At 30.3% G+C, this 13720-nt stretch overlaps 1 protein-coding gene and 1 long non-coding RNA gene across 8 annotated transcripts in view; both read right to left on the reverse strand.

The window, feature by feature from the left end:
* Positions 1–13720, reverse strand: part of LOC121125796 (uncharacterized) — a 196619-nt gene that overhangs the window by 156867 nt on the left and 26032 nt on the right. For 4 of the 7 annotated variants that reach the window (XM_040721025.2, XM_040721029.2, XM_040721024.2 and 1 more), the window contains exons 3-4: positions 12291–12452; positions 8822–8977 (exon numbers count right to left, since the gene is read on the reverse strand). In XM_040721025.2, coding sequence (XP_040576959.1) covers positions 8822–8977; positions 12291–12452 — 318 coding nt within the window. Of the gene's footprint in view, positions 1–8821; positions 8978–12290; positions 12453–13255; positions 13428–13720 lie in introns of those variants that run through there. The other 3 variants (XM_071891815.1, XM_040721030.2, XM_071891816.1) reach the window with 1 other exon arrangement.
* LOC139906634 (uncharacterized) lies at positions 9082–10691 on the reverse strand. Its single transcript, XR_011782274.1, has 3 exons — positions 10558–10691; positions 9634–9730; positions 9082–9207 (listed from the first exon to the last, which is right to left on the reverse strand). It is a non-coding gene; the product is annotated as an uncharacterized lncRNA (long non-coding RNA).

Genomic DNA, 13720 nt, shown 5'->3' on the forward strand with positions numbered 1-13720 from the left:
CAAATAAAAACATCAAATGATGCATGAATAAAGTTGTAAATTCTAAGGACCCCAAAAGGGTATCCCTGAATTGATCGGGGTTTTACAACAATGGAAAATTCCAAGATACATATTTATTTTTGGGGAGATCATTGTTGCCCCCTCCCAGAAAGACATCTGCCTCCAAGGTAGAACATAGCCCAAAAATGCTCTTGCTATAATATGATTCAAATTAAAGACCCCGCTAATAAAACTGACGTTAATTTGTAAATAAAATACTAAAGTCCTCGGCTAGGGTACAAGGACAGACACATGAAAAATAACTATTGCGGTATTACTATGAATGTTCTGGATTCCTCAAATCGTAGTTTACGGCACTTAAAATATGATCTACTTATAAAAATGCAGTAGACATGTCTCTAGAATAGTGTATGTATAGCCAAGAAAACCCCCGGTTAAAATTTGGGATATCAAACAGAGTCCAAAAAAAGGAGCCTAAAGTGGCGTCCTTCTTTAGGCATTATCTGGTTGAGGGCAGCAGAGTCGGTCAATAAAATTCCAGACTCTGACTCCAGCACACCATTTTTTTAATAATATATTTAATAGTTATTTGAGTCTAAAGACTATAAATATAGATAGCTATTAGTTATATGTAGTAAAAACTTCAGGTATAAAGAAAATATTCTGAATATAAGATATTTAACAAGATGCACAACAAATGAAATGGATCCAAAACTAATTATTACTATTGCTTCATAAGTTTCTGATCATAATTTATGTACTTGTAACCAAGGAACTACAATACAAACAACCTCTCACTGCAACGTTACTCTTTACTCTGATGACGTTGACTATTCACAAGACTAAGTAATGAACTTTTGATTATATGGTTGAGGGCTTGAGAAATCCCTTTATTAAAAATTGAGTTTAAGTCCTAGATTTACTCGAAGGCTCAATAGCTTGGAGCAAGAGAACAGTAAAAATGCTGCATTAACCTTAAATAGTTGATAGATAATATTTGATAGGGATCATATCAAGTCTTAAAACTCAAATAAAGGTTTTAAACTATAGTTGAAATTCTTGATTATCTTAACAAGTTTAAATACCAAAACTTCAAATATGTGGGTTCTCAACACAAAAGCAAGATAGAATGATTTCTCACAACATTGAGTATAGATTACATTTGTATTCTTCGACAAACTATCCTTAATTTATTTCAGCAAAATATTCTTATTACCCCTTTGGAGGACCCGCAAATTCCACTTTAAGTATCCAAAATTAATTCGCACAATAATGAGAAATTGACAGATTCAATGGTTGAAAAATGGGAGCCAATATAAGTCTTATTAATCCATTGAAGGTTCTTAATTATACTAAAATTCTTATCATACAACAAATTTGAATAGAAAGTCCTTATTATTATTATTTTTTAACCCTTGGGGCGTGCTGCAAATTCCGCTTAAAAAAGCCCACAATTAATTTTCACGATAAAAAATTACAAATTAATATGTCTAATGATTTAAATGGGGTCATATAAGCCTCTTTAATCAAATAAAGGTTTTAAACTATGGCTTAAATTATTAGGTATATCAACGAATTGCAATCCTTTGAATAATAATCCCATAATTGACAGAAATATGTCTATGAAATGAACAAGACTTTCTCCTTTTCTTGATTTGTTGTACACTATTTTTTTTATACTCAAGCACCAACTTTTACCTAAGCTATAGGTCCATATCGTACAAATAATATATTGTATGTGTAGCTAAGAAAAATATATAATAATAATAAAAATATCAAATAATTGTTTCCCGATTTATTTTATACTTTAATTATTTCTTTCTTTCTCTCTGTAAACCTAATTACAGCAACTAACAAATAAATATTATGTACTAATAATTACTATCGAAAAATAAATAATCAACTGGGTAAAAAAAAAACCTTAGGAAAGAGAAAGAGATTCAGCCTTTTTTTCTGTTTATGTGCGTTTGTTGGTTCAACTTATTTTGAAGAGTCATGCAATCGGTAATTAATTTATTGTTTTTTTTATTCTTATACTTATTGTTATTGAATTTACCTGCTGCTACTTTAAAATAAATAAATAAATTCTACTTAAAGAAACGAGACATCATTGATGACAGCTTCCTGTCTTGGATATTTTTGTTTTGTTTTTAAATCATTAGATTTGTATATTAAGGTTCGTTGTTGTGTGTCTTGTTGAGGATTTTTGTCTCCTGATAGTTGAATCATTTTTTTATACATATTTATAATAGGAGTATTATTTATGATAGGGATGATGTTTCAAGGTAACATTGATACAGTAGTCTATAAACATATATATGGGCTCTTTTAACATCAAAAAAATCTTGAACGAAAAAAACTTCATATATATTTTTACTTCATATACGAGGGGTATCTGAAACGTTTCCGACAGCAACGAGAAGATGGCAGCACTTGTAAATTAAAGCTAGTAACATAGCATCTGTTGACAGTTAATAAACAAAGTTCCAGCCATTTTGAAGGCGCAGTTGTTATGTAACAGTCGTTTGAGTGAGTTGATGTGAGTGTTGAGTGAAAATGGACAAAATCGAGTTTTGAGCTGTTATTAAATATTTTTTATCTGTTAAAACAGCTGGTCAGAAATATCTTTTTTGGACGCGGAGTTTTTATATAACAGTCGTTTCAGTCTACATCATGGAAATTTCAAATCAAGCGGTCTCGAATGTGACAGGAATCCCAATCAGAACTGTGCAAAATATCTTTTGGAGACTGTTGATCTACTACGCATCATCACGAGCAAAAAAGTCGACCAAGAATGTCAGGACAAGCGAATTCATCCAAAAAGTTCTGACTTTGATCGATGATGATCCAGCTTCAGCTCCATTGCTGAGGAGTTGAGAACCAACAAAGGTACCGTAAGAATCTGCGTATTAGAGGACCTAAGATTCAAGAGCTACAGGATGCAAACTGCTTAGTTTCTGAGTGATAAAGTAAAAGATCGGAGTAGCTGAAGGCCCCCCAGTAGTCTAGATCTTAATCTGAATCTAAAACTAATAGAACATCTTATACCATTAATTAATCACTGATCGCCTCCATCAAGGAGACAATGACCAACATGGCAAAAGAACTACCTCCTTCCACCTGCACCTTCTTCCGGGGCCAAATCTAGATGCAATTTATGCTGGAGCCGGATACATCAAATTAGCACTTTTTCAACATAATCAAGTACAATTCAAGCTAAATTTCAAGCCAATCCACCGAAAAATGTGGCCTCAATGATAATTTTAAGAATTTTGAAAAATGCGCCAATTTGATCTTAACACTCTGTATAATCCCAAAAGAAATTTTATTCAAAATGTATTATAATGACCTATATTTTATGCGGGTTGCCTTAAATAACAAAGAAATATTATTTTTTTCAATAAAAATAAAAGAAATATTTTCTTGGAAAGACATTAGATTTTTTATGATTTTTTTTTTTTTTTTTTTTGACTATGTAATTATATTATTGGATATAATTGAAAATGAAATCTCAACCATTGCAAATATAGTTACAATCAAAAATGAATAAATAGGATATGTATAATATTTCAAGTACAAAATCTCTCTGTTTAAATAATAATTATATCATTACACCGAACACATTAATTCAATTGCATACAACAATACAATATAAAAACTTTGACTGTAAAACCAATTAGACTCTCATAAATAATTCAGTATTAATTTCGGTAACGTACAAATAATAATTTGAAACAAAAATAATGCGGAAAGTATTGTCATAAAAAGTTGTGAATAAATAGAGAAAAATAAAAGGAAAAAATTCGTTCCAATTAATGGATATAATCAAATAGTGTTTTTTTTGTCAATTAATATTTATGAGGTAGCATTTTAATTATAAAGGGCTTTCAAATACAATTATATATATATACGTACATGGATTGTCTCTCGAGATCCAAAAATCCAAGGATTTTTTTTACTTTTACTAAACGGAAAATTATTTTTCTTTCATCAAATCCCAATATATTTCAAATTATTATTTTATGTCCATATATAAACCGTATACATTATAAAATTGATGGAATTTATCTGGAGTTAAGCCAATCATATAATATTATAAACGTGTAAGCGAAGGCTCAAGTGTGCTTGCTACAAATAAGGTAGAAGAACCAATGTTACTAAAACAATGTCAGGCAACAAGAAAATACCGGTCAAACGCAGCAGATTTATTCAACAAATCTGGCTCTCACTTTCTATTTCTGGTGACATCATTCGGACGAGACTGGGTTATTAATACTGCATAAATTATAAAAAGTAAAAATTTGTGGTTAGTTGATATTTTAAGCGATATTTTACTAAATATAATGTCAAAAGTAAGTTTTTAAATTTCATAAATTATTAAGATATAGATATAACACATGCCCATAAATAATATGTTATAATATTTTTTTCCTATATTTTTAATTTGATTAGGTAATTAAAACTAAAAGAGTATGTGCAGTGTCTATTTGTAAAAAACCAAGAGGTGATTCATATAACCGATTCCTGAAATACCTTGCAAGATGGAAGGCTTGGATTTTGGCTTGTCGAAGAAAAGACAAACTATATACTGATGAAGCCAGAATTTGTGCTCATCATTTTGATCCTTCGTGTTTGATAATTTATTAAATTTAGAAACTTACTTTTGCCAATATATTTAATAAAATATAAAGTAAACATTTCCATGGTTAATGATATCATTTATTTAAATTTGTACTTTTTTAATTTATGTAGTACTACTAACCTATAAATTAGATTCAGATATATTCATACAACTTCATGAAGTAATGAACAAATGTGTACAAAATATGTTGGTCAACTAGAAAAAGGCGGAGTGCCTTTTTCTAGTTGACCAACCCAAAACATAGTCTATTTTATTTTTCATAGCTGTTAACATTATGTATTCAATATTGTTGACAGAACAAGTATGAACTAATAAATAGTACTTGTGATCATGAAAAACAAAGAGTAGCAATGAGGGTTTGCGCGGGAATTATAAGTAGAATTATTTATTGGACACAAGAGTAGATTTGAGGATCAATATCGAATAATAAATTCCAGTAGAGAGGTCCTTGCTACATACAGAGTCGGATTGGTGTAATTACTTCCTCTCACGGCTATTTATAGCAACAAAACGTAATCTCAGCTAAGCTCCTCTACTCCAAAACATTCTTTAAATGGTCATGGTTACCATGTTATTTTTATGTTTTTCTTTTTTTAGTATACCGACAAGTCATATTTTAAATGTAACTCAAAGTATTAATGACCAACAAAAATGTCCTTTGAAAGAGGGAGCGGTTTTTTTCTAGTTAGCAAACCGGAACAGGGTCTTTAATTTCCAAAACTCTAAACATTATTATTTCATTCTTGAAAAGAAAGGATCTGTGTATGAATTAATCATTCATGCGTGCTCTCAGGAAAGGTGGAGTAACTAAAAAGTTTGCTCGGGAGTTAAGTGTAAGCCCTTTTTGCACTCGGACAAGAATTGAGGATCGACATCTGAGTTATTCCTTCCTATATCATTGCCAGATACAGAGTGGGATTTGTGTTTACTTCCTTCCTGTCACGGCTGCTTGCAGCTGATCTAATAAAACGTCATGTCCTTCTCCGAAAATTATTTAAATTGTATGAATTACTACCTTAACTTTCGGTATAATTTATTTTTAGCATACCAAGAGGTCATATTTTCTATTATAACTCTACGTAGTAATGAACAAACGTTTTTAAAATATGCGCTAAAATGTGGTAGCGGCTTTTTCTAGTTAGCAAAGCTAACCAGGTTTTTTTTTTAAAGCTGTGAACATTATTATTTCATCTTGTAGACAGAACATCCAAGTATAAAGAAATAACTAGGGATTGTGCTTATGAAAGACGAAGAGTAACTATGAGGGTTTGCTCGAGAGTTATAAGTGTAAATCCTTGTTGGACTCAGAGCAGAATTGAGGATCGACATTAGAGTAAATCCTGCCAATGTCTTTGCTATATAACAAGTGAAATTTGTGTTTACTTCCTTCCTGTCACAGCGACTCGCATCTTTTTTAATACGTCATAATAGCTAAGCTGCTCTCCACCCAAAAATGCTTTTAATTGCAAGGATGACCACGTTAACTTCCGATTTCCTTTACTTTTACATACCAGCAGAACATATTTTATAAAATTCAACTTATATTATGAAACCTGAGCCGTTGTGATATATGTTAAATATATCTTAGACAACTCTAAATACATATATATTCTTATGTCAAACTAGGATATTTCTTAAACATTGTCTACAAGTTTCAAAATCTCTCTCATATTGGCGGACCCCCCCCCCTCCCCCCATACTACTGATAGACTACTGGTAATATAGTAAAATTATTCTCCTCACCATATATCACTTATATCTTATAAGCATTTTCCCGAATATTTTTTGGGAATAAAGTGGATCTTACTTCAATTTAAGTGCTTCGTAATTCAGTTTTTTATATACACCATTCTGCAAAATGAATTCAACAATGCTTTTTCAAAATCAAATCACTATGGATTCCAGCTCTAGAGCTTGATTTAGTCCCTTCAATGCCAGGAAAATGCAGCTGTATGTCTACTCGAATTTAGATGGAAGTAAAGCGCGAAGACGCAGTATACATGTTTGTTCTATAACGACACTTAATGTAAAAAGCTGATATTATACAAGGGGACCCAGGCCATAAGTCTTAACAGCATTTGAAAATTTCGTGTTTTAATCAACGAAGTCGAGAATTCCACTTTTCGCTTCAAAAATAACCATAAGATCCTCATCGAATTGCCCATTTTCGAATAGCAAGAAGTTCTCACCATTGACTAACAAGGTATATTCGAGAATGAAGGCAAAAATGCAAAAGAAATGACTTATTTCAAGTGGGGGGGGAGGGGGAGCCATATTGAACCTTAAATTATATGTGAGAAGATATATTTTTGCAATAATATATGTGGGGGTGAAAGTAACCAGAGCGAAACAACTTCGAAATAGTGTTGTGTCAATCCATATTTATTCGGCCCATTCCAGTCCTATAACTCCTTGAGACCTTCGGACTGTCATTACAAGAACTGAGTAAAAGAAAAAAAATTGAGTTGAGTGAAATCATCCAGGACTGAACTTCATAAGTTTTAAGACGGATATGGAGGATTGAACTAGACCAGACTGAGACTGAACTGGACAGAACAGCAGTCTTCAGTCCTAAATAAGGACTTACACAACACTACTTAGAACCATTATTCACAACTCTAATTATTCACTCATGACTTTTATAATTGTCACATTCTTTTAACATCCTGAGCTATTCCAATTCATAATATACAAACAAACTTTTGTTAATATAATAATAATTTTGCTGGACTCTCCCGGTATCCCAAGATTCATTTCCCCGAAATCCCGAGATTAAAGTAGTATCTAAATATATAACGAAAATATATACATAGATATAAACAGTGCCATTTAAATTCAATCAATTTTACATGTGTCACTTCCGTAAAAAAGAGAAAAATAGTCTTTTTATGAGATTTTTATGACAGGAAAAAAAAGTATATAGGATTTTTATGGGAAAGAGATTTAGAGTGACGCCACTTATGTGTTTTATTTCTATTTATGTTTTATGTACATACAAGTACATTTATAGGGACTCAAATGAATTAAAGGTTGACTTATAAAACTACATATTCATGCAAATGTGGTGTCAACATAAAAACAATCTTGAAAAAACGATTAATTCTGGTTACTTCACGTAATATTTGCGACCCACTCACAGAAGTAATTGATAGAAATAAATGATGATTCATCATTGAATAATACCATTCTAATCCACACTCAATTTTGGGGGAAATCATTCTAACTTGCCCTTTATGTTGACTGGGCACACTTATAAGAAAGGGAATTGAGACAAACAAAATGACAAATTTATTACTTTTAATATTTTGATGATATTTTTCTAGGGAGCCTTCATAAATATGGTGTGTGTTTTTTTTTAATTATGAAGTACGAGAGGTTTTTGTATACAAGTAAATCGATTGAGTCACATTATTAACGATACATAGGATTGGAGATTGTATATATGTGTGTAGAGGTCTCAAATATTTATATAATATGTTAAAAGGCTTTACTCATTTTATCTCGTTAATCAATCTCTCTCGGTAATAGTAGTAGTAGTTTATTTTTTTTGTTTTTGTTTTCCAGTACACACTTGTACCTAATTTAAAGTGAAGAACATTTAGTTATATTATAAACGTCACATAAAATGTGACTTATTAAATGTATTTTTTCATTTTGTTTTTTCACTTGACCTCCCTTTCATAATTATTCTCGACATATTTCATAAAGACTCATAATAATATGTGGAAATAATAAGAATTTTTTGCGCTTGACAAAATTTTTATTTATACAGGGGTATGTACTACATATGTGGCGCGTGAAGATACAAACAGAAAAGGAGAAAATCCCAATTTAATATTTTACCTTATATATACATACAAACAGCCCAATATTTCATAAACACATAAATAAGGCAATAATAGGCTTATTATTCAAATTACTGGGATAAGTGTAGATAGGTAAGAGTTTAAGCTTCTTTTTTTGGGGGGAAGGGGGGAGGGGTCTTGGATCTCTGAATTTTTTGAAATTTTACACTGAGACCGATCCATATCGAAGTTGGACCGAATTACTTAAAACTATAACAGTCTCAGACACTCTTAAGATTTATTGACCGAACCCCAACACAAATTTATTTGTTTAGAGGCCTTCAATCAAAATGTAGACTAGTACATAGAAGAAATTTAAAAAGAAATAACTTACAGATACAACAAACACCGAATCCATGTGCACAAGTCCCAGATCCAGTGCCTCCCATTTTCGTACAATCGGATTTGGAGTAGCATGTTCCATTATTGTTTCCAGATTTGCTTCCACATTCCTCGTTTTTAAAGCTGACAATGGTAAAGAGAGACAGGACTATGAGGGGGAATAAGAAGAAAAATATATATATTGAGTATGGCAAGAACTTGGTTCATAAAAATGTGCAGCATTTATATTCATTTATATCTTCACGTCGTTACCTTTATTGTATCACAAAACCTTTCGTCGAAAAAGACACAAAAAAGGCCTGAAATCAGTTGGCAGTTAGCAAAATACATAAGTCAGTCATACCAACGGATCTACATATATTATTAACTCCATGAGTCCTTCATTATCATTTTATTCGTCCACAATTTTTAAAAGGAAATGTATATATATATATATTGTGTAAAAGTTATAACTTGTATAAGCAAATTGTATCAGTTGCAAACAAAAAATGCGATGAATCATTTTTAATAAAGGATTAACAGTACTTGGTATAAAGAAAATGTAATAATGGAATATTCCATGGATGATCGATCCATTAATAATGTATTCTTTGGCTATTTAGTACAAATTAGTAAAATATAGGTACTATGTGGCACAGTATAAAGTTTAAATGCCTAGAGTTATGTTACTCATAAATACATTATTACCATGTAGTTTTAATAGATCACAATAAAAAGGACAACATCTATTTATAGTTATTAATTAGAGTGACCAATATAGTAATTAAATAATGCATTTTAAGACGAATAAATTGAAACTTATACACAACATATCGTGGGCGGACACATTCCCGAATGACCACTTTGACAGAGAGACACTGGGTCGAATAAAAAAAATACATATATTTGATAATGATTCATGCTGCAATAACAAAACATTATGATTCCCATTAATATTACACCAATTTTCACAGATGCAACCAAGACAATAGTGATTCGTTTATTTAGTAAGGTGTGTGCCACAATAGATGTCAATATTTTATAAAAAGATAAATGTATATAATATTTAAATAATTATAAATGTACATTTTTATTAATTATTGACATCTATGGTAATTATTATATAATATTAAATTAATTAATATATATATAATCAAGTGAGTAGGTTCGAATAAACTATAATAATTAAAAAGGACATAGCATTAGAAACTAGAATGGAAATATAAATATCCTTGAATTGATATATTTTCTGAATATCTATTTTTTTATTATTATTTGTTCCTAAAGCCTTGGTAAGGAACGACAACTTGTATAAAATGATAAACAAAGCTTGGTAAACATACTTAGTAATAAATAATGCAAATCAAATTGGTTTAAATTACATTTAAAAACATAGAAACGACCTCGGGATAGATGTGTGTTGATCAGGACTTGCAGATCAGGGATATAAGAGCTCCAAAACATTCAATTCAAACTATTTGCATTGAATCTCAATCGACAATCATTGATTGATCAACTCCCTAGGCTCACTTCTTTAAACATTTTTTATCTTTCCAATGTATTTACTAGACGGTAGGCATGATTTTAATTAAAACGCTTCTAATAGCAGTTCAATACATCTATTAAGTTATCCTCATAATTAAATGATATAATTATTCATTAATCAACACTTAATCATCGCAATGGGTGGGAAATAATAAACATTTTAACTTTTAAAATCGGTGTAACATAAATGTGAATCGTATTTACGTAATATCTTCATCAAATGTATTTATTATTTTCTCCAGCAGAGTAAGAGTCCTACAAAATGTCCAAGAACCATATTATGTACTATGTGAAGGGCCGAATAGAGGGAAATGGAAAACAAAGAATAATGGTAGAAGGCAAGAGACAGAGAGAGGGATGTACGTAGAAACCATAGCTAGAAACAGACAAAGGGACAAGAGAAGAGGCCGGGGAGAGACAGAGAGAAGGAGAGATATATAGAGAGAGAGAATAGAAAGGTTTTACATAAATATAATGTGCCTATTTATAACTTCAGAGGCTCCAAAAATATCAAAGGAAGATGTTTATGTTGGGTTAAATTATACTTCTACTTTCTAAATTTCAGACTGATCTGTTCCCAGAAATAGACATATTAAATATATATAACTAATATAAGATATATTTCAGATTATATTTATACAATATACCCGCATAATTTAAAATTAGAAATGATAACCTTCTTTCTTCATAGAAATAATAAGATAATCAATATATATGTTGTGTACAAGTTGAAATTTTGTACAAGTTGCAACCAAAAAATGAGATGAATCATTTTCCATGAACGGTTTATACTATGTGTGACGAGAATAATACAATAATTGAATTTTCCAATAAATGTTCCATATAACAATAATGTATTTTTTAAAGGCGAATAAATTGCATGGTTCTAGGTTCAATTTAATCCAATTAAAATGCATTATTTAATCACTACATTGGTTATTCTAATTAACAAATATTAACTGATACTATTATTTGAAAATTGATCTATTAAAACTATATGATTATTATGTATTTGTATGTAATATAACTGTCGGTTTGGAACTTTAAAATGTGCCACAGATTACTTATATTTTTGACATTTGTATTTAAATAGTCAACAGTTACACTTTTAATAGATGGATCATCCATGGAATATTCAATTATTTTATTATCCTCATTCTTGGAAGTACTGTAAATCCTTCATTAAAAATAATTCCTCTCATTTTTTGGTACAATTTACTTATACAAGTTGAAACTTGTACTATATACGACGAGGGATCTACATGAAATTGTATTCCTGTCCTTTTGGAAACGGAGCATGAGTATTGTGTAACTTATTATTTCGTAAGTAAGTTCCCCCTAATAACATTCTTGTTAAATATGTTGGTTAGAGAGTATCAAAAATCCCGATCCCAATTTTAGTACAGGATCCAGTTCGAAAATATTGATATTGATCCTTATATATATATTGTGTACAAGTTGCAACATGTAGAATCAAATTGTACAAGTTGCACCTAATAATGATATGAATCATTTTAAATGAAGGATTTACAGTACTTGAGATAAAAATAATGCAATAATTGAATATTTCATACAAGATCGATATATTAATGATGTCTTTTTTTACTATTTTAATGCAAATCATTAAAATATAATTATTCTGTAGCACATCATAAAGTTCAAATGCCAACAGTTAGAACCATGGCATTTTAATGATCAAAATGAAATGATTGTATCAATGCAAGTTGGTAACGAGAACGAACAATCTTGTAATTAAATCATTCATTTCAAAACGAAAAAATTGCAACTTGTACTCAATATATATGTATAAATTGAGTATGGTTCAAACTTGATTTAAATAGAGTACAGTTTTTGATCCATATATAATATATTAATGACATTATTCAGGTCTAGAACTCCAATATGTGCCCATTAAAAACCTATAATATATAACTTACATCGAGGATCATTCGGAGATCGATTACTGGGCGAAGAGGGGTCAAGCGTGAGGGACGCATTGGGATAGGGATGAGATGATGGTGAAGATATTTCTAGAGATGACGAAGGAGAAGTTGAAGAAACGATCTTACGTCGTCGCTTCATTTTTCGTCGAATCCCTCCTGGAATTAAATGATACAAAAATCAAAATTATTGTTAACTGTATAGGCTTTAAGAATATAACAAAAAATGACTTGACAACTGCATTGAATAGAATTAACGTACTTTCTACTAAAAGTATCTTAAAATGGCTAGATTTGTGCAAATATATATTTTTTTCGTGGCGAGAGGATCGATAAGGAGTGAGAAAAGTAGGATAAATAGAGCAAAATATACCTTTTCTTCCATTATAATAGGTCATTTATTATCTACAATATGGAAATAAGATTGTATAATGATTTATAATGTCATTAAGTAATAGACTAAGCGTTCTATATTAAAGACAATTTAAAATAAATATGTCATAATTTATTAATAATTGAAGTATATGCACTTAGGTATTGACGGTAATTAAAGGAGACGCCATTTTGGGAGCTCAAAGTTGGTATTTTGACTACATAAAGTAGACAAATTTTCAAAAAATCTTGATTAAACGTCTTTAAATGGCTAAATGAATAAAAAAAGACTTAACAACTTCATTGAATAGGACTTGATGCCAATGATCAAGAGAGATATTGAATATAATCAATGCAATATGTACGGAAAATCCCTATAAAATCTCCGATTTTGTACAATTAATATTTATTTGGTTTGATTAGAGACGAAATAAGGAGGATAATTAGAGAGAAATATCCTATTATTTCCATTCTAATAGTTCATTTATAGTCTACACAATGGAAATAAGATTGTATAAAGGTTCCAATATCATATTTTAAATACTTTTTAGTGTCAAATATATATAAAAAAATAGAGAATAAAGGTATACATTTTTAATAGACGGTAAGGCCTGAGTCCTTTTATTTCTTGATCCCGTTTACAGATGATCCAATGGTTCATTAATTTACTTACTACTAATGAAAAAATTGGTTTTCATTCTTAAAAAACTTGGTTGCGAATGACTCCCAAAATGGCGTACATTAATCATGGTGACGTCACATGAAATTGCCCTTGAGCGGATAGATTTTTGTTACGTTTAATATGCATGTCATCCTCCATTCCCTTATTATAAATTAAATTAATAAACCAAAGTATCTAAATACTTATTATAAAACAGCATTCGCGGCATTTCCAAATTAATTAGTGCATCTGCGGCTCAAACAGAGTACATCCCTAATATGTTGTCAACGATTGAAATATATACAAACTTATAATTGTTAGTAAATAATAATTATGAAGGAAAATAATATCGAGAAACAATGGAGCCTTTTGCAATTTGCACGCTTCTTTAAAC

Source organism: Lepeophtheirus salmonis, chromosome 11 (assembly GCF_016086655.4).
Source record: "Lepeophtheirus salmonis chromosome 11, UVic_Lsal_1.4, whole genome shotgun sequence".
NCBI lineage: Eukaryota > Metazoa > Arthropoda > Copepoda > Siphonostomatoida > Caligidae > Lepeophtheirus > Lepeophtheirus salmonis.